Raw genomic sequence first — 26526 nt, forward strand, 5'->3', positions numbered from 1 at the left:
TATTTTTATTAGTGTTGCATTGAATCTAATTTAGAGAAAATTGACATATAAAACATTTATCCTTTTAATCCATAAAAAGGTTATATGTCTCCATTTAGGTTGTCTTTAATTTCTCTCAGAATGTTTTACTTTTTCAGTGTACATATTTTTTTCAAAGTTATTCCTAAGTATTTCATGGAAATGGCAACCCACTCCAGTGTTCTTGCCTGGAGAATCCCAGGGACGGGGGAGCCTGGTGGGCTGCCGTCTATGGGGTCACACAGAGTCAGACATGACTGAAGGGACTTAGTAGCAGCAGTAGCAGCAGCATGCTATTATAAGTGGCATCTTAAAAATTTTAAGTTCTGATTATTTGTTGTTAGTGTATAGAGGTACAGTTGCTTATTGTATGTCAGTTTTATATCCTGCATTGTGACCAAAATCACTTATTAGTTTTAATAGTTTTTTGGTAGAATCCACAGTATTTTCCAGATCCCTAATCATTTTATCTGTAAGAGTTTTTCTTCTTCCTTTGCATTCTTGATGTATTTTATTTCTTTTTCTTGCCTTCGATTTGAAAATCAGTCATTGTGTTCAACATTGAATCATCTCATGGATGCAGAAAAAGCATTAGACAAAAGTTAATCCATTCCCGATGGAAACTTTTAGTAAATAGGAATAGATTAGAACATGATAAAGGGCATCTATTAAAAAACCTGTCAGCTAATGTTTTGCTTACTGGTGAAAGACTGAATATTTTCCTGTTAAGATTAGGAAAGAGGCAGGGATGCCTGTTCCTATCACTTCTACTCACCACCACCAAACTGGAGATTCTAGCCAATCTAATAAATGATAACTCACCCTTCCCCCCCACCTCCCCTCTAATATTTCTTTTCTCTGAATCTGCCTATTCTGAGTACCTTATGTAAGCGGAAACAAAATATTTGTCTTTTTGTGTCTGGCTTCTTAGTATAATGTCTTTTAAAGCTTATCTGTATTATAGTATGTATTAGAACTTTGTTCCTTTCTATGGCTGAATAATATTCCATTGTATATATACCACATTTTGTTTATTCATTTGTCCACTGATGAGTACTTGGGTTCTTTCCACCTTGTGGCTATTGTGAATAATGCTACTATGAATATGTATTTATTGACCATTTATATATCTTCTTTAGAGAAACATCTAATTCAAATCCTTGGCCTATTTTTGGATTGGATTGTTTGCTCTTTTTGTTGTTGTTGAGTTATAGGAGTTCTGTATGTTAAAATCTTACTAAGTATATGATTTGCAAATATTTTCTTACTTTCTGTAGATTGTCTTTCACTCTCTTTATAATGTCCTTTGATGTACAAAAGTTTTTAATTTTGATGAAATCTGACATATCTATAAAGGACAGAAATGCTTTGGACATAACAGAAGCAGAAGATATTAAGAAGAGGTGGCAAGAATACACAGAGGAACTGTACAAAAAAGATCTTCACGACCCAGATAATCACGATGGTGTGATCACTCACCTAGAGCCAGACATCCTGGAATGAGAAGTCAAGTGGGCCTTAGGAAGCATCACTACGAACAAAGCTAGTGGAGGTGATGGAATTCCAGTTGAGCTATTTCAAATCCTGAAAGATGATGCTGTGAAAGTGCTGCACTCAATATGCCAGCAAATTTGGAAAAGTCAGCAGTGGCCACAGGACTGGAAAAGGTCAGTTTTCATTCCAATCCCAAAGAAAGGCAATGCCAAAGAATGCTCAAACTACCGGACAATTGCACTCATCTCACACGCTAGTAAAGTAATGCTCAAAATTCTCCAAGGTAGGCTTCAGCAATACGTGAACCGCGAACTTCCAGATGTTCAAGCTGGTTTTAAAAAAGGCAGAGGAACCAGAGATCAAATTGCCAACATCTGCTGGATCATGGAAAAAACAAGAGAGTTCCAGAAAAACATCTATTTCTGCTTTATTGACTATGCCAAGGCTTTTGACTGTGTGGATCACAATAAACTGTGGAAAATTCTGAAAGAGATGGGAATACCAGACCACCTGACCTGCCTCTTGAGAAACCTATATGCAAGTCAGGAAGCAACAGTTAGAACTGGACATGTAACAACAGACTGGTTCCAAATAGGAAAAGGAGTACGTCAAGGCTGTATATTGTCACCCTGCTTATTTAACTTATATGCAGAGTACATCATGAGAAACTTGGCTGGAAGAAGCACAAGCTGGAATCAAGATTGCTGGGAGAAATATCAATAACCTCAGATATCTAGATGACACCACCCTTATGGCAGAAAGTGAAGAGGAACTAAAAAGCCTCTTGATGAAAGTGAAAGAGGAGAGTGAAAAAGTTGGCTTAAAGCTCAGCATTCAGAAAACAAAGATCATGGCATCTGGTCCCATCACTTCATGGCATGTAGATGGGGAAACAGTGTCAGACTTTATTTTTTTGGGCTCCAAAAAAATGGAGGTGATGACTGCAGCCATGAAATTAAAAGATGCTTACTCCTTGGAAGGAAAGTTTTGACCAACCTAGATAGCATATTGAAAAGCAGAGACATTACTTTGCCAACAAAGGTCCGTCTAGTCAAGGCTATGGTTTTTCCAGTGGTCATGTATGGATGTGAGAGTTGGACTGTGAAGAACACCGAAGAATTGATGCTTTTGAACTGTGGTGTTGGAGAAGACTTTTGAGAGTCCCTTGGACTGCAAGGAGATCCAACCAGTCCATCCTAAAGGAGATCAGTCCTGGGTGTTCATTGGAAGGACTGATGCTGAAGCTGAAACTCCATTACTTTGGCCACCTCATGTGAAGGGTTGACTCATTGGAAAAGACCCTGATGCTGGGAGGGATTGGGGGCAAGAGGAGAAGGGGACGACAGAGGATGAGATGGCTGGATGGCATCACCAACTCGATGGACATGAGTTTGGGTAAACTCCAGGAGTTGGTGATGGACAAGGAGGCCTGGTGTGCTGCAATTCATGGGGTCACAGAGTCGGAAATGACTGAACGACTGAACTGAACTGAACTGACATATCTATTTTTACTTTTTAATGCCTGAGCTTTGTGTCATACTAAAGGAATCATTGCCTAATCCAAAGCAATTAAAATTTTTACCTTTATTTTCTAAGAGTTTTATAATTTTGACTTCTTAATTTTAGATCTTTTATTCATTTTTAGTTGCTGTTTTTATATGTGGTGTAAAGTGGTAATTCAATCTCATTCTTTCCCATATGGAAATCCAGCTTCCCCAAACCATTTGTTGAGAAAACTCACCTGTCTCCATTGAATGGTCTTGGCATTCCTATATGAGAGTTTATTCCTGGGTTCTCTGTTCTATTGCATTGATTTAGACCAGATGGTTTTGGTTACTTTAACTTTGTAGTAAGTTTTGAAAGTGTGAGTTGTCAAAATTGTTCTCCTTTTTCTTTTCTTTCTTTCTTTCCTTTTTTTTTTTTTTTAACTATTTAGAGTCTCTGAGTTTTCATGTGAATTTAGAATGGATTTTTTATTTCTGTAACAAATGCTGTTGAGATACACTCAGTTGTTCCTTATAGAGATTTAAATAGTAAAGGGACAGTGTCTATTAAGTTACACATGAAATGCCCATTTTCAATTCTCCTCATTCCTTTGGGTAGATCCAGATTTCTGATTAGACTTATTTTCCTTCTCCTTAAAGGACTTCCTTTAACTTTTATTGTAGTACATATGATAGTAGTTAATTCAGCTTCTGTATATATTTGAAAAAGTCTTCATTTCACCTTCAATTTTTAAGATATTTTTACCGGGTATAGAATTCTAAGTTAACAAGTTTTGTTGTTGCTTTCTCTCAGTGCTTTAAAGATGTTTCTTCACTGTCTTCTCATTTGCACTGTTTTAGATGAAAAGTCTGATCTCATCTTTATTTTTTTCTCTATATATATTATGTCTTTTCTCTGATAGATTTTAAGAATTTTTGTTTTAATATTAGTTTTATGCAGTTTGGTTATGATGTGCCTTGGTGTAGCTTTCTTCATTTTTATTTTGTCTCATGTTCATTTATATTCTTGGATCTGTGGCTTTATAGTTATCAAATTCAAAAAAATTTTGGCCATTATTTCTTAAAATAGTTTTTCTTACCCTATTCCCTGCACCTATTTCCACCCTCCAGTTACACTTTTGTTAGATTACCAAAAGTTATCCCATAGATAACTTTTCCAACTTGCTACCTTGCTTTGGTGCAAAATAAAATCTTCTGGTTCCAACTGGGCCTCTAGGTTACCAAGATGGATAATCTACCTGTCAGGTTCCATATTACCTCACTCTTTACAGTGCTGATATTTAATTTCCTCTTTGTTTCTGGTACTTAGGAATTCTCCTTTGTCCTTTCTTTCTCACATGCTAAGCAATACTTTTTAACATTTTTGCTATATTTTATCTACTATTTCTAAGTATTTATATTGAAAGAATTTCACACTATCTTGGTCTATATCTCCTCAGGGACAGACCAGGATCATTTCCTTATTATCAAAGACCTACTTACTAAGGTACATTTTGACCTGGGCATTCAGAGGAACAAATAAATACCATATGTATATATGTATGTGGGTATTAGTGTATACAGTTGGTTATTATTTGAAACCAGCCTAATCACTATAGCTTGCTTCGATTTGAGAATATGAAATTTTGCATTCGTTCTTGAGAATTAATTGATGATTACTAACTTTAAACAAGGAGGAGTAACAAGTTGCACTTAAATTCCATGTCTGGTTCATTTCCTCATTTAAGAATCATTTGATAGCTCATAAAATGTGTTCATTGTTTTTGAAGTGAAGTGAAGTGGAGTCACTCAGTCGTATCCAACTCTTTGCGACCCCATGGACTGTAGCCCACCAGGCTCCTTGGTCCATGGGATTTTCCAGGCGTGAATACTGGAGTGGGTTGCTATTCCCTTCTCCAGGGGATCTTCCCGACCCAGAGATCGAACCCAGCTCTCCCACATTGTAAGCAGACACTTTACTGTCTAATGGACATTATTTTTGATGAGTTGTAGAGACATCTAATTCAGTGGTCACTGTTTCAGAGATATAAAACTCTACTGAGCAACCCAGAGAGCCACAGTGGAAAAAAGGTCTAGGCTTTCAGAAGGAAAAGACTGGGTTTGAATTTGAATTCTAGCACTTCTTTGCAAGTAATTATACTACTCAGAAAAAATATGCTTATGTAAAAAAAATCACTAGTCTAAAGAATACTTAGAAGTTCAAGAACTTCAGATGTAAAACTGGTGAGCACTGATAATTCCACTCATTCATCTACCAAATGTGTATCGAATGCTTGCTATGTATAAGATAGTAGCCTAGATGCTATAGAACATATAGAGTCCTTTCCCTTAGGGAGTTTACAGCTCAAGTAGGGAGTAGTGCAGAGAAGGCAATGGCAACCCACTCCAGTACTCTTGCCTTGAAAGTCCCATGGACGGACAAGCCTGGTGGGCTGTAGTCCAGGGGGTCATGAAGAGTCGGACACGACTGAGCAACTTCACTTTCACTTTTCACTTTCATGCATCGGAGAAGGAAATGGCAACCCACTCCAGTGTTCCTGCCTGGAGAATCCCAGGGACGGGGGAGCCTGGTGGGCTGCCGTCTATGGGGTCACACAGAGTTGGACACGACTGAAGCGACTTAGCAGCAGCAGGAAGTAGTGAGACAGATACACAGATGAGTGTGGCACAAAGCAGCATGAGAGCAGTGACAAGTATGCTACAGGTGAAAGGCTCCCGTAGAGGTTACTGCTTAGTTCTGAGCAATCCAGCTTCTCATTTTCCTATAACAGGAAGTATTTTTATACTAAGTAGTCCAAGCCATAGATCAGGCAGCACCTGAAACCTGTTCCTAAACCGGATCATCCAGCTGTTCTACCTCCACCTAAGCAGCAGTGTATTTCTAATCACTTTGTCTGATGCATCCCCTGAGATTTAGCAAGGGGCACCTCTGCAAGGACAGTATTTGTAGGACACAGAAGTTCCAAGAGGCACAGGTTATGTAAACAAACTTATACATGAACTGTTAACCACAGTACCTGGAATTGTCCTAAAAGTTTGATCATAATATGGGCTTCCCAGGTGATTCAGTGGTAAAGAATCTCCTTGCCAGTGCAAAAGATGCGGGTTCAATCTCTGATCTGGGAAGATTCCCTGGAGAAGAAAATGGCAACCCACTCCAGTATTCTTGCCTGAAAAAACCCCATGTAGAGAGGAGCCTGGCAGGCTATAGTCCAAGGGATCGTAATGAGTCGGACACAGCTTAGCAACTGCACAACAGCAGCAACATAGGATAATGGGGGGAAAGGCTAAGCAACATTCTCTATAGCCCCAAATTGGGAATGACTGTGAGTAGGACAGTTGGAGAGGCAAGTATAAAATCTACAAGACAGGGGGAAAAAATGGATGATAGTCAATCACAAGCAACTACCAAACATGCAAGGATCTATGACCATGATAGAATTTAGGAAAATTGACCCTGGGCCACATGCCTGAGCTGGGCCTTCTGTCTCCCTGTCTGATACTCAGGGACATCGTGAGTAAGGAAAGGAACATTGAATTACCAGGGGAGAGGAGAGGAGAATATTGCTGATTTGGATTCGAATCTGAGTTCTGCCACTAACTTAATGGTCATGTGTAACTTATTTATCCTTATGTGATTTCAGTTTCTTTTATCTGTATACTGGTCTCTTATATTTCTAAAAATATATGAAAAGCTGTTGGAATTTTGAGGGATACAGCCAATGGAACAAGATGTTTTCCAGGTGGTAAGAGTGACGTTATTTAAGAAACAAAAGGAAAATAATGCAAAACTTGAACACTGAACTTGTCACAGTAAATCAGTAGATACCCAAAATAATGATAAAGGTGGTCCATGTATAATTATCTATGTCTTCCTCTATTAAACTGTGTCCTGCTTCTGTATTCTGTATTCCTGCTTCACACTGCTAGTGTGATGCCTAAAGTAAAATTGGTGCTTAAAAAATATTTGTAAGAAAGAAAGAAGGGCAGAGAAATAGAAAGGAGAAGAGGGGAGAGGGAAGGAAGAAAGTTAGCTGGTTTAGGAAGTCCTGTCACAACAGGTGCCACATTTTATGCCATGGATCCCTGTATTTAATGACCTTTCATATCTGCAACAGTCTGTTTTAAAACAGAGCTGTTCAACTAGAATACTTCTATCCTAGACTGTATTTGTGCTCATAGAGCTTTTAGAAGATCCCTTTGTGGTGTGTACATAGTGTCATAACAGGTCATTTCTGCCCAGCTAGTCAATTTCATTGACTCAGATGGAGCTGCTTTGTGAATGAGCTGTATCACTTTCCTCCCTAATTTTTACAGTAGACAATAAATGTTTTATGCCTGAAAAGGCAGTTCATTTATTCAACAGATGCTTGTTAAATGCCTCCCAAAAGTTAGGCATTGTGCAAAACACTTGTAATATAACGGTATGTAATATGGACAAGGTCCCTGCCTTTATGGTGCTTACAGTTGTCATGGGGGACTCTCACATTAAATAAATAATCACATGACAATACAATTGTTATAAATGTTTTTAAAGGGAAAGTACAGGATGTTACAAGAGAAATCTAAACTAATTTGCGGATGGGATCAAAAGTATGTTACAGTTAAAATTTTAAGCATCTTAAATATTTCCCTATTTGAAATATTAAAAGAGAACTCCCATAGGTTGTTGATAATATTAGGGATATCTAAATTTGGAAAGATAGACTTGTTTAGAAAGGCACAGAATCCTTAAAAATTCGATTCTTCAACTTAATAAATGACTGAAAAGGGAGACACTGTTTACCCAAGAATACACAGCTTGCTAATAGCATGGCTGGAACTTGAACACAGGTCTACTAATCTTCTCATTACCTCTCTCGGTGAAAAAATAAGATATTATACGTCAAATATAGATCAGCCATGGCCAAAAGAGCTATTAAGTGTCCACTCTGTACAAGTTTGTATATTGGGGGAGGGAGGTGTATATTGGAGGGAGGAGGTGCCTAACTCAAAGTAATGAGTTAGGCAAATGTAAATATAAACAGAAATATACAAAATATGTCTCATCAGTCTGGTTTTACCTGGTCATAGTAAAACTGTAGTATGTAGACCAAAGTGGGAAATACCCGTTGGAATCAATGAAGATATTTTTAAAGGAATATGCTTCTATTTCTTTAAAATGAAAATACTAATAGCTAAGTACTAAGTCTCCAAGTAGAAGTTTTTACAACCTAGTTTTATTCATGTGTAATAATATTACATGGCTTGTAAATTATCCTGATTACTTTGCAATCTAAGTGACTCTCAGGTTAAACATTGTTCCTGATATTTTATTGTAACATTAAATTTCCCTGGCATACTTCATCATAGAGAGTATAGCAATTAACTTCAGGATGGCAGCATCTAATTCTTTATAATTTTTTATTTGAAAGACTAGGAATCAATGAAATGTTACTATTTATACCAGAGATTGTAGAGTTAATGGGATCATTGAAACCAAAAGGAGTATGAGACTTCAGGGAGAAGGCCAACCTTGAGTAGATATCACAGGGTGCACCTAAGACAGTGCTGAGCATATACTCAGCCTGAGTAAACATATATTGAATCAAGGAGACAAAAAGAAAGAATTAAGTTAAACCGTACTAAATATCCATTTTTATGGGTCAAAAGCCAGCAAATATTGATGACTTTATATGATTCAACCTATCCTGCAAAATAACCATAAAAGGAAGCTCTACTCTAATGTCAACCAATGTGGGTATTTATTAAATTTAAGTACACGTATTGATAAATATGTCCCTGCTGGCTCAGTCGGTGAAGAATCTACCTGCAATGCAGGAGACCTGGGTTTGATACCTGGGTTGGGAAGATCCCCTGGAGGAGGGCATGGCAACCCACTCCAGTATTCTTGCCTGGAGAATCCCTAAGGACAGGGGAGCCTGGTGGACTGCAGTTCATGAGGTCACAAAGAGTTGGACACGACTGAGCGAATAAGCACAGCACAGCACCTTGATATATTGGCTATACTCCAGAATTTAACAAATAAATTCTGGTAGTTGAATTAACTTAATTTCATATAACATCACAGTTTAAATGTAGGCAGATGGCATAATCACTTCTGACATTAAAAATATTCTAAAAGATCTTCAACTCAAATAACTTCTACATTATGTACACTTCATGAGTGTGAATGTTATGGGGAAATACTTTCTCTGATGGCTCAGATGGTAAAGAATCCAGCTGCAATGCAGAAGAGCTGGGTTCGATCCCTGGGTCAGGAAGATCCCTGGAGGAGGCCATGGCAACCCACTCCAGTATTCTTGCCTGGAGAATTCCATGGACAGAGAAGCCTGGTAGGCTGCAGTTCAGGGGATCACAAAGAGTCGTACATGACTGAGCGACTAAGCACAGCACAGCACAACCAAGCTTTAGCAGTGACACTTCAGCCTCTTTCTGTGCTGACCAGGGGATTACTTCCTAGTCTTTTTCTGTCCCCCAACCCTTAGGCCCAGTTCTGACAGTCTCCAAGTTTATCTTAGAAAAATCAGGAGAAAAAGAGAAAGGAACTAATCACTGAAAATGAACTAAATGTCAAGTACTTTTCTAGATATTAATAGTTTATATAATATGGTATTGAATTCTCACAACAACCCTATGAGACAAATGTTGTTTCTTTTTTATAGTTGAGGAAACTAAGACCTAGAGAACCTAAATAACTTACCCAAGGTCACACAATTTGTAAGTGGTGGCACTCAGCTTCAAACTTTTTATTTTCACTGTATACTGTGCTGTGCACCTTATTACTTGTTTATGCTGTATACTTTATAAGTGCCTTGTTAATTATAATAAATTTATACAGGGATAAGACAAGGGGATTATTGTTTTTTTCTTTAAAAAACAGTAATGTGGTAAAATGCATTGAATATTTTCCTTTCTTAATAAGGATGAACGAGAAGCCAGAGAAAATGTGAAGAGAGAACAAGATGAGGCCTATCGCCTTTCACTTGAGGCTGACAGAGCAAAGGTAGGTTTGGTCAAGGGACTTCTGGGATAAAGACATCAGTCCTAAATAGTCTTTGATTATTTAAGTGCCAGTCCTTTAATCATCTTGATCCATGAGAGGTGGCTTTGCCTTGGAGAAAGCTGGATTCAGTTAACAGAAAGAATATAATTCTGCCTCTGGTTCTTAAAGCATGGTCCATTTTGACAAGATATAGCTTTTTCAAGAATCATGAGAAATGAAGATACAAATGGGCCTAGTATTTACTTCATTTGTTCTTTAATCAGCCTATGGTGAAATTTAGCAATGTTTTAAAAACTCTTCAGGTGATTTTAATGTGCAGTCAGGGTTGAGAACCACTGGCTTATTTAGTGCTTTTGAGCACACACTTCCACAAGAGGAAAATGAATAAGCCACAGTTTCTTACCCTCGAAAGAAGGCTCACTGTGGTGGAGAGTAGATTAAGTTAAGAGCACAGATAGCTGGAACACTTGGGCAAGGATCGTAAATGTCATAAGGGAAGCCCTGAGTTCTGTAAGAGTTCAATGAACAGAATTTCCAGTGGAAAGCTTTTATGGACAGCCAAGAAGTGGGAATGTACTTGGAAGGGTTTCATAGAAGAGGCTGTTTATTCCAACCAGATAGAGAAAGAGAGATAAGAGAGGAAGTAATATATGCTAGCAGGAAGGGCAGAAAGCAGGGGTTCATGACAGAGGCTGGCTTGATATTTGGGTACAGGAGAGGTTGGTGACTGTAGCCATGAAATGAAAAGACATGTGCTCCTTGGAAGAAAAGCTGTGACAAACCTAGACAGCGTATTAAAAAACAGAGACATTACTCTGCCAACAGAGATCCGTCTAGTCAAAGCTATGGTTTTTCCAGTAGTCATGTCTGGATGTGAGAGTTGGACCATAAGGAAAGCTGAGTGCTGAAGAACTGATACTTTTGAACTGTGGTGCTGGAGAAGACTGTTGAGAGTCCTTTGGATTGCAAGGAGATCAAACCAGTCAATCCTAAAGGAAATCAGTGCTAAATATTCATTGGAAGAACTGATGCTGAAGCTCCAATACTTTGGCCACCTGATGCAAAGAACTGACTCATTAGAAAAGACCCTGATGCTGGGGAAGATTGAAGGCAGGAGGAGAAGGGGATGACAGAGGATGAGATGATTGGATGGCATCACCAATTTGATGGACATGAGTTTGAGCAAGCTCCAGGACTTGGTGATGGACAGGGAAGCCCGGCATGCTGCAGTCCGTGGGGTGGCAAAGAGACTGACATGACCGACTGACTGAACTGAACTGAACTGAGGTAGCAGAAAAGACCAGAAAGGATGACCAGAGAAAGGCTCTAAAGGATCTTGAATGCTGCAATACCCAGAGCACCTAAACACAAGTTTAATAGGAACCTAAACATGATCCAAGACCTATGCTTTGTTGTTGCTTTAATTTCCATCTTTGTTCCAGAGAGAAACATTTTCATTACTATAGTGTACCTCTGGGACATGCTGAGAATGGATTTTTTCTTTTTTTAAGTAGACCAGTGTTTATTGAGTGTTGAATTCCATTCTTTTTTATCAACAGAGGGAAGCTCATGAGAGAGAGATGGCAGAACAGTTTCGTTTGGAACAGATTCGAAAAGAACAAGAAGAAGAACGTGAGGTAGGGCATAATTTTTAGAAAAGTTATTAAAATGCTACGTCTATTTCCATTGCATTTGCTACTAAGGATGTTAATATGTCTTATAACTTAATTCTTTCCACTTTTCCCAGACTCATTTTAGTATGGAAAACTAACCTTTTTTTAAGAAGAATCATTCCTGATCTGTTATGTTTTTGAACTCTTAGAAAGCTTGACCTTGTACTAGATTCATGGTTTTTTATTCTTCTCAATTCCTCTCCCCTTTCCTGCCTGACAGATATTCCCATCCTTCCTAAATATTGTCTCACCCCACAAAGACTGTATTTTCTCCCCTTTTCCCAGACTTCACTATACCCACCCAGAGAAAGAGAATTACTCCTACAACATCTTGCACTGGGCCCCTAATTATGAGAAATCCATTTAGCTTAGCTGATGTTTTTTTTCCCCCTTGAGTTCATGTCATGTCTATGATAACGTAGAGAATTTTTCATTCACTCATTTTGCAAATATTTTTTGCCTACTTAGTACATGTCTGAAATCTTTAGGAACAGGGCTATGGGTCCTCCCTTCCAGGAATTCATAGTCTTATAAAAATAAAATTACATAATATTTGTAAAAGGTATTCTAGTGATTTATCTGAAGTGCAATGGGAAAAAAAAGGAAGTGATATCAAATGACTTCCTTGGATGGCTCGCAGAAAAGGACTTTTAGAACTTTTTGCTAGACGTGAAATTAATGGCCAAATTCATTTATCAAAAAAGGAAGCAAGTGATGGAAAAGCCTGGAGGGCCCTAACTTGGGCTGAGGAAAACTCCATTAGTCTTCATTCTTTGTCAGAGGATGCTGCCTCATAACTTATTCAGCAGATTTTTAAAAATTGATATATAGTTGATTTTACAACATAGTGTTAGTTTCAGGTGTACAGAGAAATGATTCAGATACACACACACACACACACACATATTTTTTTTTCAAATTCTGTTCCATTATAGATAATTACAAGGTTTTGACTATAGTTCCCTATGATATACAATAAATTATTTTTGTTTATTTTTTATATAGTAGTGTGTTAATCCCACACTCCTATTTTATCCCTTTCCCCTTCTTTCCTTTTTGATAACCATAATATTGGTCTTTCTTAGTCTGACTTACTTCACAAGAGTATGGTAATCTCTTGGTCCATCCATGTTGCCACATATGACAATATTTCATTCTTTTTTATGGCTGAGTAATATTCCATCGTGTATAGGTAGCACATCTTCTTTATCCATTGATCTGTTGATGGACACTTAGGTTGCTTCCATGTCTTGGCTTTTGTAAACAGGGCTGCTGTTTATACCTCAGTGTAAACACACTGAGGTGTATGTATCTTTTCAAACTAGAGCTTTTAATCTTTTCTGGATATATGCCCAGGGGTAGGATTGCTGGATCATGTGGTAGCTCTCCTTTTAGTTTTTAAAGAAACCTCCATATTGTTCTCCATAGTGAATACACCAATTTACATTTCCGCCAACAGTGTAGGAGGGTTCCCTTGTCTCTACATCCTCTCCAGCATCAACAAATGATTTTTGAATAAGAATTATGCTTAGCACTGAAAGAGAAACAAAGGCTAGAAAGACATTTTCTGCCTGCAAGAAGAGATTACATGTTGTAGGGAAGTTGCAACATGTCTACAATTAACAGCAGATCAAGGGAAAAGGTGCTAAATAACATGAGAGAAATAAAAGCAAAATACTTATGAGTTTAGGGGCAAAGTAAAAATCTTTCACAGCTTTTGAAATCAGACAACACTATAGAAGAGGTGATATTTGAGGTAGGTCTTGAGAAATGCTTAAGATTTCACCGTTTGGAAATCAGAGTTTATTCATGTTCAAACACTTATTGAGTGCCTATCACATATGTGCAAGATACTATACCTGACAAACTCTAGTCTTTGTACATGCTGAAGACTCTCAATAATGGAAGGTAGAAATAACTTTGTTGAACATCTTCTGTGTCAAGTACTCTGCCAGCTGCTTTACCTGTGTTTACTTATTGACCATTAAAACAAGCTATAAGGTTAGAGATTTCTCTTCACATGTGAGAAAACTGAAGCTCATTGAGAAGTCACACATAGAAATGGGAACAGCTGAGATTCTCACTTAGGTCTTTATGACTGTGTACCAAGCTCATGCTCTTTTGCTTACTCCATTCCAGTACAAGGCCATTTTTCATTGTGTATGACCATAGGAATCATGTGTGTAGAGTTTCATAAAAGTTTGGATAAGAGATTTGTCACTATACTTTTAGGCTATTTCAAGAAATACAGTGTTTTTAAAAAGTATTTATTTATTTGGCTGCAAAGGGTCTTAATTCCAGCATCTTTAGTTGTGGCATGCAGGATCTAGTTTCCTTATCAGGGATTGAACCCAAGCCCCCTGCATTGAGGGCTTCACAGGTGGCACACTGGTAAAGAATCTGCCTGCCAGGTGGGAGACCTGGGTTCAAACCCTGGGTCCAGAAAATGCCCTGGAGTAGGAAATGGCAGCCCACTCCAGTATTCTTGCCTGGAAAATTCCATGGACAAAGGAGCCTGGCAGGCAACAGTCCGTGGAGTCGTGTCAGACACAACTGAGTGACTAAGCACACCCCTGCGTTGAAAATATGGAGTCTTAGCCACTGGACTACAAGGGAAGTCCCAAGAAATATAGTTTTAAAATATTAGAACTTTTACTTTTATGCTCTTTCACAAATGTGCTTGCTTCCTCTCTAATAGTATATTTTCAACATATATTCGCTAGATGCCAAGTGTACACAATTAACTGCCTGTTTTAGACCTAGAAAGTGAAAGTGAGTCACTCAGTCATGTCCGACTCTTTGCAACCCCATGGACTATGGAATTCTCTAGGCCAGAATACTAGAGTGGGTAGCTTTTCCCATCTCCAAGGGATCTTGAGCTTGGTAGCATATGTACTTTCTTCTGATGATTTACCTTATTTACCCTTCGCTAAAATTTTCTCTCTTTCCAATGTTGATAAAGCTTGTCCTCTCATAGAAAACCCCATAAATATCCTTTAGCATACTTCAGTGGAAGTGTGTACCAGCTGTAAACATGTGTAAGGACAGGACGCAGGGGGAGAAAGGATAAGTCATACTTTGCAGTTAGTCATTACTTGAACTTGTCCTTTGGTGTACTCCCAAAAACAACTTCAGGTAATGCTGAACTATCCTTTCCCTCAGAGAGCTGCATTAATGGCTTTTATAAATCCCACCACTGAGAAACTCTTTATCTTCTGCTTATCTTAGTTTGGACTTCCCTGGTGGCTCAGGGATAAAGTATCTGCCTCCAGCGCAGGAGACTCAGGAAACACGGATTCGATCCCTGGATCAGGAAGATAACCCCTGGAGGAGGAAATAGCAACCCACTCCAGTATTCTTGCCAGGAAAATCCTGTGGACAGAAGAGCCTGATGGGCTACAGTCCATGGAGTTGAAAAGAGTCATAGACACAACTGAGCACGAGCACCTATCTCAATTTAATTCAGTGCTATCCAGACTCAGTTCCTATTTTTTCATGGAGCACCAGTTAACATATTTCAGCACACTAGTGTATAATAAATGTCTCTTTGGGAAAAGCTGGTATTTTGAAACCTCTGAAAAAACTGAGACCCAGGGAGATTATCCAGTTTGCTTATGGTCACTAAACAGGTTGGACACATAATCTGGACTAGAAACCGAGTCACCTGACTTTTCACAGTAACACTGCATCCCTTTCTAACCAGAAAACCTAAGCTATGTAATTGTAGAGAAACAAGAATGGTTTTATTATTTTCATTATCTCTAAGTATTACAACATTCTTTAGAAAAATGAAGTACTGAATAGTTAGATCACCTTGGTTACAGGAAAATTCCTTCAGAATTGGCTTTATTTTGCTATGGTAAGTCCTGAAGTAAAATCAGTAAAATCTAGGAATGCATTTGATCTGGTCCTTGGCCATGATAAGGTGAAAGTCTGTAAGACTATTCTGAAGGGGAAAAAAAAAGAAATGACAAGAAAAATTTGTGCTGTCTTCCTAATTTATATATCTACTTACTCTTTCCAAAATGAATTTCAAATAACTGACATAAATACATGCAATTTGATTCAAATGGATTAAAAGCAAAAGAAAAGATGAAGAAATCAAGACAAGGTAAATTAAGGAAGATAAAGCGAAAGATAAGATTAATATGTTGACAACAGATAATCCAGCAGAGACACCAAATGCATATGACTGAGTTCTGTACATTTGCCACAGAATTTGTTATTTGCTTCTCTTGGGCTAAAGGAAAATATGATTGTTTACAGGTGTTACTCTGTCTATAATATCAGATAAAAGCTGATGTTACAGTCCCTCAGAAGGTGCCTAGATTTTTCAAGCACAAAGACCATAGAGCAATGTTCCATATGGTTCCTGTTCGAGAGGAAAGTATGCAGTATGGTGAATACTGTTCTCAAGTATATCCAGTAGCTGTAATAGCAATAGCAAGTCATGTATAACAGCTTCTTACAACTTTCAACTTTAAAGTCATAAGACCAGAGCACAATTTAATGAAAGCATCTCTGCAAAGGCTCAAACAATACATTCTTCTGATAGTTCAGTTTAAAGAATGGATTTTATCATAATTAAAGAAATGTATGGGGCTTCCCTGGTGGCTCAGTGGTAAAGAAACTGCCTGCCTCTTCAGGAGACATGGGTTCAATCCCTGATCTGGGAAGATTCCCCCATGCCGCAGAGCAGCTAAGCCCACGTGCCATAACTGTTGAGCCTGTGCTCTTGAGCCCAGGAGCCACAACTACTGAAGCCTGCGTGACTTAGAGCCCATGCTCTGCAACAAGAGAAGCCACTACAGTAAGAAGCCTGTGCACTGCAACTAGAAACTAGCCCCCATGTGCCACAGCTAAAGAAAGCCTGTGAGCAACAAAGGCCTAGCGCAGCCAAAAAAATTTTTTTTAATTTATTTTTAAAGAAATGTATGAACTACATATCCTTTAAGAAATCTTTCCTGAATATTGTTTTTTGTCACTGAGTTTGGAGTAAGTAGAGAAGGTTTCAACTAAGATTGTTGACTCCCAAGACTTTAATCAGTCAATATTCAGCAAATATTTGTTAATATTTTTGTGTGTACAGATCAATGAGTCTGGTACTGTGGGTACTATCTAGCAAGTGTGAGACAGCCTGTACCCTCAAGGAACTCACTGTTTAGTACAGAGGGGTAGATGAATACCAAATAACTATAGGAAAACATAATACACATTGTAAAAACCATTAGAATTGCAGGTTTGGAGGAAGATGACCTCTGACTAGGAAGGCAACGAGAAGACTTAACAGAGGAAGGAAGCTTTGGAGGACTGATAATACATTGGTGGTTAAAGATGAAGTAGAAGAGTATTTTGGATGGATTGAATAGATAGGTGACTGGACGAATGGCAAAAGGTATGGGCTGGAAAAAAGGGAGAAAAGCATAGGACTTCCTCAGAACTGTAAATGGGCAAATTTGGAACATAGTCTCAATCACTAGAGCTAAGTGCTGAAAGGCCAGGTTTTGGGGAATCATGGGTAGGAAAGAATGGACCCAAAGCTATTCCCTTTTGCTGCTGGTTTCCTCAAACAGAAAATTCTAACACTATGTTTTTGCCTATCTACCCAGAGTTGGTTCCTTTCAATCTTTATGCCTCTTCAAGTAGAAAATCCTAAGCAATATTAAAGACCACTAAATGAGAGAACAGAAGAACATGAAATTAAAAACATTGGCACTTCTCTTCAATTCTCTGATTTAATCTTCACAACCATCCTACAAAATGGATTATGGGAGATAACAATCATTACCATCTTACAGATGAAGAAAATAAGATCACAGCAGGATTAAAATGCCTATTTTAAAATTCTTACCTAGCATTTGTCTAGTAAAGGCAGAACCAGAACTCCGATCCAGTATTCTTTTTATCTATTATTCTACACAGGAAGAATGAAGGTGGCACCATGAACAGGTTATTAAACTAAAACTGTTTTTTATAGTTTGTGTTTTCATCTTAGGTAAGTTGCTTCTTTTCACATAGATAATACCATTACACTGGACCATAATGATAATCAATTTTGCCATCAGCATGTCACTGTCTGTTGAGCAGTTCAGTTCAGTTCAATTGCTCAGTCGTGTCCGACTCTTTGCAACCCCATGAACCACAGCACGCCAGGCCTCCCTGTCCATCACCAACTCCTGGAGTCCACCCAGACCCATGTCCGTCGAGTCGATGATGCCATCCAACCATCTCATCCTCTGTCATCCCCTTCTCCTCCTGCCCTCAATCTTTCCCCAGCACCAGGGTCTTTTCCAGTGAGTCAGCTCTTCGCATCAGGTGGCCAAAGTATTGGAGCTTCAGCTTCAACATCAGTCCTTCCAGTGAAGACCCAGGACTGATCTCCTTTAGGATGGACTGGTTGGATCTCCTTGCAGTCCAAGGGACTCTCAAGAGCCTTCTCCAACACCACAGTCCAAAAGCATCAATTCTTGAGCAGTTAATGTGTCCTAAACTCTGTGCTGAGCACTTTACAGATATTAACTTGTTGAATCTCTGCAACAACTTAGTAAGGAAGGTGACAATATATAAATACACCTTACTATAATTATAGAGACTTATTTCTTAGGCCGGAGAAGGCAATGGCACCCTACTCCAGTACTCTTGCCTGGAAAATCCCATGGATGGAGGAGCGTGGTAGGCTCAGTCCATGGGGTCGCGAGGAGTCGGACACGACTGAGTGATTTCACTTTCACTTTTCACTTTCATGCATTGGAGAAGGAAATGGCAACCCACTCCAGTGTTCTTGCCTGGAGAATCCCAGGGACAGGGGAGCCTGGTGGGCTGCTGTCTCTGGGGTCGCACAGAGTTGGACACGACTGAAGCGACTTAGCGGCAGCAGCAGCATTGCTTAGGTGGTTCCACTTAAAGTATTCTGCTACTAGCCTTGTGAACCATTAAACTAGAAATTTCATTTTCATGGTATCCGAACTACTACCTGAAGCCTGTTCTTCATATCCAGAAGCAGCCCAAAAATCATATATCTGAATATCAGTTTATGAAATATGATCTCATTTGCCTTGATTTACTTTATCCAGCAGTGAGGCTGTATTTTTAGTAAGCTTTTATATCCTCTAGATTGATGATTGGTTGCCAGGAGCAGAGAATGGCTCTAGGATTGGGTCAGACCAGCAATACCTGTATAAGATCTATTACACTTATTTGATGATCTCATTTATTATTATGATTTTAAGTACTGTCTATACATTTGGCCCCCAAATTTATATTTCCATCTCCTCCCATTCCTTGAACTCCAGACATGAATGTATAATTGCCAGCCCATCATCTCCATTTAGATGTCTAATAGGCATCACAAATTTAACATATCTTAAACTGAACAACTGATCTTACTCTCCCCACCCAATCTTACCTTTCATAGTCTTCCCTATCATAAGTGGAAAATCTTTCCAGTTGTTTGAGCCAAAAAGCTTGGAACTTCTCTCTTTCATGTCCCTATTTAATGAGCAAATCCTGTTGACTCTACCTTCAAAATATATGTGGAACTCACATGCTCCTCACTAACCCCATTGCTACCACCCTCACCTAAGCAACCATTTCTGTTACCTTGATTACTTTAGTATCCTCGCAGCTTGACTCCATGCCTCCATTTTGCCTTTCCTATATGTCTTTTGATACATTCTTCTTAAAACAATTAGCATATCATGTCATTTCACATCACCTGTCTTCATATCTCAAAATAAAAGCTAAAATCTTTACAGTGATTTCAGTCAAAATCTTTGCAGGATTTTTTTTCTTTTTCTAGACATTCACAAATGGATTCTAAAATTTTATGAAAAGCCAGTAGAACTAGAATAGCCAAAATCAGTTGTGAAAGAAACGGGTCAGTGGATTTACACTACTAGATTTCAAGACAGTATAATCAAGACAGTGTGGGGATTGCCAAAATGATTGTCCCATATATACATGATACAGAACAAAGAATCCAGAAATAGATCCACATGTGTGGATCGTCAGTTGATTTTTTAAAAAGTGCCAAGACAATAAAATGGAGAAAGGATGGTCTTTTCAACAAATGATGCTGCAAACTAGTGAATATCCATATGCAAAACAAAACTGAAGACAAAACAGTAAAAACACTTCCAATCCATATCTTACATCATGTTCAATAATTAACTGAAAACGGGTCATAAACCTAAATGTAAAACCTAAAACTATTAAAGCCCTAAAAGAAAACATAGGAGAAAACCTTCATGGTTTTGAGTGAAGCAAAGATTTCTTAGTTCTGACATCAAAAGCACAAGTCAAAAAATAACAAATATTTAGACTTCATCAAAATTAAGAACTTGTGTTCAGAAGACATCGTTAAGAAACTGAAAAGACAAGCCACAGACTGATAGAAAAGTCATCTTTCTAATATCCAAAATATATAATGAACTCTCAAAAGTCAATTTTTTTTAAAAACCCTTAGTTTAAAAATGGGCCAAATATTTGAACAGACACTTCACCAAGGAAGATATACATCAGGGCAAATAAAGATGTGAGAAGATACTCAACATTATTAGTCATTAGAGAAATGCAAATTAATACCACAATAGATATACACTAATTATCAATAGAATAGTATTTAGAAAAAAAAAGGACAATACCAAGTAGTAGCAAAAATGAAGAGCAACTGAAATGCTCATATATTAATGATGGGAATCATTAATGATAGCACATCCACTTTGGAAAATAATTTGGCACTTTCTTATAAAGTTATAATATACACACCATATGACCCAGCAGTCACACCTAGGTATTTATATCAATGAAATGAAAGTAACAGAGAAATGTATTTTTATGCAGAAGTCTGTACTCAGATGTTTATATTGGCTTTGTTTGTAATCACCCCAAACTGGAAATTACTCAAGTGTCCCTCAATTGGAGAAAGAGTAATCAAACTGTAATATAGCTACATAATGGAATACCAATCAGTAATAGGTAGAAGTGAACTACTGATATATTCAACAACATAGATAAATCTCAAATGCATTACATTAAATGAAGGAAGCCATTTATATGACATTTATAACTAAATTTATATAACATTCTGGAAAAGGCAAAACTAGGGATAGAAAACAGGTTGCCGGGGGATAAGGGAATTGGGAGGTAGACGATAGAATTGTTCTTTATCTTGATGGGTGATGATGGTTAAACAAATGTATGCATTTATCAAAATTCATTGAATTATGCATTTAAAAGGATGAGTTTTACTATATATGTGTATGTGCGAAAGTGGTTTGACTGGTTTGATCTCCTTGCAGTCCAAGGGACTCTCAAGACTCTTCTCTAATACCACAGTTCAAAAGCATCAGTTCTTTGCCACTCAGTGTTCTTTTTGGTCCAACTCTCACATCATTGCATGACTACTGGAAAAACCATAGCTTTGACTAGATGGACTGTTGTCAGCAAAGTAATGTCTCTGCTTTTTAATATGCTGTCTAGGTTTGTCATAGCTTTTCTTCCAAGGAAAGGGAAAATGAAAGTCGCTCAGTTGTGTCTGACTCTTTGCAACCCCATGGCCTATACAGTCCATGGAATTCTCCAGGCCAGAATACTGGAGTGGGTAGCCTTTCCCTTCTCTAGGGGATCTTCCCAACCCAGGAATTGAACCCAGGTCTCCTGCATTGCAGGAGGATTCTTTAACATTTGAGCCACAAGGGAAGCCCAAGAATACTGGAGTGGGTAGCCTATCCATTCTCCAGTGGATCTTCCTGACCCAGAAATCAAACCAGGTTTTCCTGCATTGCAGGTGGATTCTTTACCAGCTGAGCTACTATATATAAATTATACCTAAATTTTTAAATGGGAAAAAAATCATTTAAGTGGGCTACTCAAGACAAACGATCTAATCACTCATCTCCTTTACTTCCTCTATGACTCCAACTCCTACCCCTTTCCACCTGATCATTTTGGCTTTGCATTTATTGTGACTTCTGCCTATAATACTTCTTTTAGATATAAATATGACTCCTTCTTTCCTTTAGGCCTCTACTCACTGAGGCCTATGGTATTTGTATTTATATTTGTACCGAGGTTTATGGTATTTAATGTTCCCCTTAATGACAGCCCACTCCCATACTCTTACCTGGAAAATCCCGTGGATGGAGGAGCCTGGTAGGCTGCAGTCCATGGGGTCGCTAAGAGTTGGACACTACTGAGCGACTTCCCTTTCACTTTTCACTTTCATGCATTGGAGAAGGAAATGGCAATCCACTCCATTGTTCTTGCCTGGAGAATCCCAGGGACGGGGGAGCCTGGTGGGCTGCCATCTATGGGGTCGCACAGTCGGACATGACTGAAGTGACTTAGCAGCAGCAGCAGTACCTTCCTTTACCAATACTTCCTGCTCTTTTCTCCACAGTACTCATCATTATGTGACAAACTGTATATTTTCTTGTGTGTATATTTATTTTTCTCCCACCCTATTAAAATGTTGGCCTCATGGAAGCAGAATATTTTATCTGTTTTGTTCCCTCTTATTTTCCCATCATCTAGATGGGAGGTGACACATAGGTGCTCATTTTAAGAGTTCATGGAATTAATTAATGTTAGCTTTAGCCTATTTCACACTCTGCTTCAGCCAGCTATAAATTGTTATTTAGTGTGTACTCATAACTGACTAGAAGAGAGTGTGCATGTATTTATGTATGTATGTGTGGGTGTAAGTTAGACCAGTCTTGGATTATTCGTATGAAAAGTTGGTGTAGGTGTACCTTACACTTTCTGTTTAAAAAACATAATTGTATAGAGACAATCTTTTTTGGATATCTGTCTTTACTGCTTAATTTCACTTCAAAAAGTCCTCATTTCTCATCCCTCAGATGTGAATGCTTTGAATATTCATTTGACTTTAGTGAAACAAAAAGCCCAAGACCAGTTTGTATTTCCAACTTACACTAGGTTTCCTCGTTTTGTTACAAACCTAAAATAATGCAAATGAAAAACTGTATTTGTTGAGCAAACCGAAGTTTAACAATAGTGTTACTATGACTGCTATTCAAGTGTAGCTGTCCTTTATGTCATTTGTTTTGCCACAGTATTTACTTACACAAGGCCTTTGCTTTTAGCCAGTTTGAAACTGAGCTACTGATGTATTTTTGTTCTTTTTTTGCCAGTAAAACTTGGGTATTCAGATCCCAAGGTTGCTGACTTACCTAGTATCTCTCCATTGTTTTCCACATTGGATCACTGGTGAGGAATAGATATCTGAGGTCTGTTTTCATTCTGGGTAAAAGCCCTGGAGACCGGGTGCATTGAGGAGCAGACATTGTGTGCACAATGAACGGGGTAATGAGCTACTGTTGTTTATTTGTCTATAGTATAATTGGTTGAGTTCAGATAATAATGTAGCATCTGTTGTTATACTGTGCAGGGAAATGTCAAAATAGAAAGCAGGCAGACAGGTGGATTAAAAGAGAAACAGGAAGAGAAACCAGGAAATATCACATAAGTTCTGATTTAAAGTAGATGCAAAGGGATAATGGTAACAACACCAACAGTTGTTGTTGTGCTCTGTCATCTGTGTGCACAGTGTTATGGCATGAACTTCAGTGCTGGGCACATCTGACTAATTTGAGTGTTGACCATGTGTCAGCACTTGCTAAGTGTTTTATAAATGTGACTGCATTTTATACAAGCACCCTTATGTGGAAGATATTATTGGTCCTGTTAAATAGGGTAACTGAAGTTCATAAAGACTGTCATATGCCTATTGGCCAGGATTTGAACCTCTGGTTGTCATACCAAAAGCCTGTTTTCTAACCGTACATTACATTTAGTAGACTAGAGTTTTTTAAACTGCAGTGTTAGAAGTCAGGATAGTGATTAACTTTAAGGAAGGTAATTCTCAAGAAGGGGACAAAAGGATTCTGAGAACTTTAATCAGGGTGCTAGTTATACAGAAATGTTCACTTACTGAAAATTTATCAAGTTGTATATTTAATATATGTACACTTTTTCATGTATGTTATATTTCAATAAAAACTTTAAAACAATGACAAAATACAACTTTTAACAAAAGATACCGTGTATCAGCTGTGTATAACACTGTTTCAAATTTTGTTTTTTAAAGTTTAAAATGTGTATTTAAATGAAAATTAATGAAGAGATTCTGAAGTGATGAAAAGTTTTAGAAACAGATAGTGGTGATGGCAACACAACACTATGAATATACTTAATGCCACTGGTGGCTCTCTCTTGGTGGTGAATCTAGAATTAATTAGTAATGCTTTCTTATCACTTACTCTAGTTTTTACAGTAAATGTATATTACATTTATAATCAGGAAAAATAGTTTAGAAAATAACTTAATATTTAGAAAATAACTAATCCATAGAGGTAGTTTACCCTTTAAATAACTCTTGGTTAGCTGGCCCTCGTAGGACACATGTAGAAACTTAATGGACAACATGTAGAAAGTTGATGCTGGAGGAAGTCAACCTCAAAGAAAGGAAACTCAGGGTGTTCAGTTCTTGGTTCCTAGAAATAGAAGCCATGATATTCAGATTCTTTTAGCATTTGCTGAGCACCTACTACATGCTTATCACCATACTAAGCACTTTTACATGCAGTATTTCAGTTAACATGTTAGTTTAGTGCTTCTGTTATCAAATATATAGTGAGCATCTATTTTGTACTATGCCCTGTAGTTACAATAAAAACATATTCTCACATCCTTACAGAGCCTGCAGGCTAGTGGGAAAGCCAGACATTAAGCAGGTATCAATAATATAGTATACTGAAAGCCATAATAGACATAATTGGACCTTAATTTTGATGTACATGGGTTCATCTCTTCATTGGGATTTTAACATATGACAGTGTTACTAAAATAGTTTAATATTTGAAAATATTTTGCTGAAACTTATTGCTGACTCAGAACACTAATAGTAAATAAACTTCTTGTGGTATCCAAAAAAAAAGATAAAAGTAACTGATTTAACTTTCTATTCTTCTGGTTTTTAAACAATATTTTTGTCTCCATTTCTGAGTATCAATTTCACCATATAAAATATGAGAGTATAGGACTATTTAGACAGTGTAACCCTAAGCAACCATTAACCAAAGCCTGTTATGTCTCAGACACCACACTGGGAACTTTACATATGTTGTGTATATAATCCCATGTTTATAATCCCCTTTGAAGGAAATGGCAACCCACTCCAGTATTCTTGCCTGGAAAATTCCATGGACAGAGGAGCCTGGCAGGCTACAGTCCATGGGATTGCAAAGAGTTGGACATGACTGAGCACACAGGATGAAGTAGGTGATATTAATTCAGTGCCTCCAGAAGGAAAATGACCTCAGTATTATAGAAAAGACTAGATTTTCTATACAGTACAGAAAATTTTAATGCTTTTTTGAAAATACTTCAGTGTAAGAACCAACCAGATTATATAAATAACACAGAAGGTAATTTCTTATTCATACTAGAGTCTGAGCAGATTTTGTTTTGCTGTTAGTTGTTTTAAATATATTTTAACAGGTAATACATTTATATAAGTCAGAAGTAAAAAATATTCAACAGTGTATTCAGAAAATGCTGTCACTTCTTCTACGCTGTTTATCCCACTTCTGCAGGTCACCATTTTTGTGTTTCTTTTTATTACTTTGTAAGTTTATGGATTTTTCTCCAAAGAAGCAGCCTATTTATTGGTTACTAGTTATGTTTTTCTTTTTTCTAATGTAATTCCTTTATGCTTTTAGTTTTATTTTCTTCTCAGCTTACTTTCCATTTGTTTTATTGAGATTTTTTTTCTCCTAGTTTTTTAAGCCTCATTCTTAATTATTTTTATTCTTTCTTTTTGAATTATATAAGAATTTTAGAGTTACAAATTTCCTCTGAGTACGGCTTTAACTGAATCCCTTACATTCTAATATGAATATGAAATTTCAATAGTCATTGTTTTCTAGATACTCTGTAGTTTTCATTTATATTTCCCCTTTTACCTGAGAGTTGTTTAATAGAGTGGTTTTTTGTGATTGTTCTTTCTCCAAAGGGAAGAGTGACACCAACTTGGAAAACTGTGTTGAGCTTTCAGAAAATGTATATCCCAGTTTCTCTCATATTCAGTTCAGTTCACTTCAGTTCAGTTGCTCAGTCATGTCCAACTCTTTGCGACCCCATGAATCACAGCACACCAGGCTTCCCTGTCCATCACCAACTCCCGGAGTTCACTCAGACTCACATCCATCGAGTCAGTGATGCCATCCAGCCATCTCGTCCTCTGTCGTCCCCTTTTCCTCCTGCCCCCAATCCCTCCCAGCATCAGAGTCTTTTCCGATGAGTCAGCTCTTCGAATGAGGTGACCAAAGTACTGGAGTTTCAGCTTTAGCATCATTCCTTCCAAAGAAATCCCAGGGCTGATCTCCTTCAGAATGGACTGGATGGATCTCCTTGCAGTCCAAGGGACTCTCAAGAGTCTTCTCCAACACCACAGTTCAAAAGCATCAATTCTTCAGCCCTCAGCTTTCTTCACAGTCCAACTCTCACATCCATACATGACCACTGAAAAAACCATAGCCTTGACTAGACGGACCTTTGTTGGCAAAGTAATGTCTCTGCTTTTCAATATTCATAACTTTTCTTCCAAGGAGTAAGTGTCTTTTAATTTCATGGCTGCAGTCACCATCTGCAGTGATTTTAGAGCCCAAAAAAATAAAGTCTGACACTGTTTCCACTGTTTCCCCATCTATTTCCCATGAAGTGATGGGACCAGATGCCATGATCTTAGTTTTCTGAATGTTGAGCTTTAAGCCAACTTTTTCACTCTCCACTTTCACTTTCATCAAGA

At 37.9% G+C, this 26526-nt stretch overlaps 1 protein-coding gene across 3 annotated transcripts in view; it reads left to right on the forward strand.

Annotated features, from left to right (window-relative positions):
• FAF1 (Fas associated factor 1) overlaps window positions 1–26526 on the forward strand; it is a 497713-nt gene that overhangs the window by 425179 nt on the left and 46008 nt on the right. For all 3 annotated transcript variants that reach the window (XM_070780362.1, XM_070780369.1, XM_070780377.1), the window contains exons 16-17: window positions 9943–10023; window positions 11583–11660. In XM_070780362.1, the coding sequence (XP_070636463.1) occupies window positions 9943–10023; window positions 11583–11660 (159 nt within the window). The remainder of the gene's footprint in view (window positions 1–9942; window positions 10024–11582; window positions 11661–26526) is intronic.

This window comes from Bos indicus, chromosome 3, assembly GCF_029378745.1.
Source record: "Bos indicus isolate NIAB-ARS_2022 breed Sahiwal x Tharparkar chromosome 3, NIAB-ARS_B.indTharparkar_mat_pri_1.0, whole genome shotgun sequence".
Taxonomy (NCBI): Eukaryota; Metazoa; Chordata; class Mammalia; order Artiodactyla; family Bovidae; genus Bos; species Bos indicus.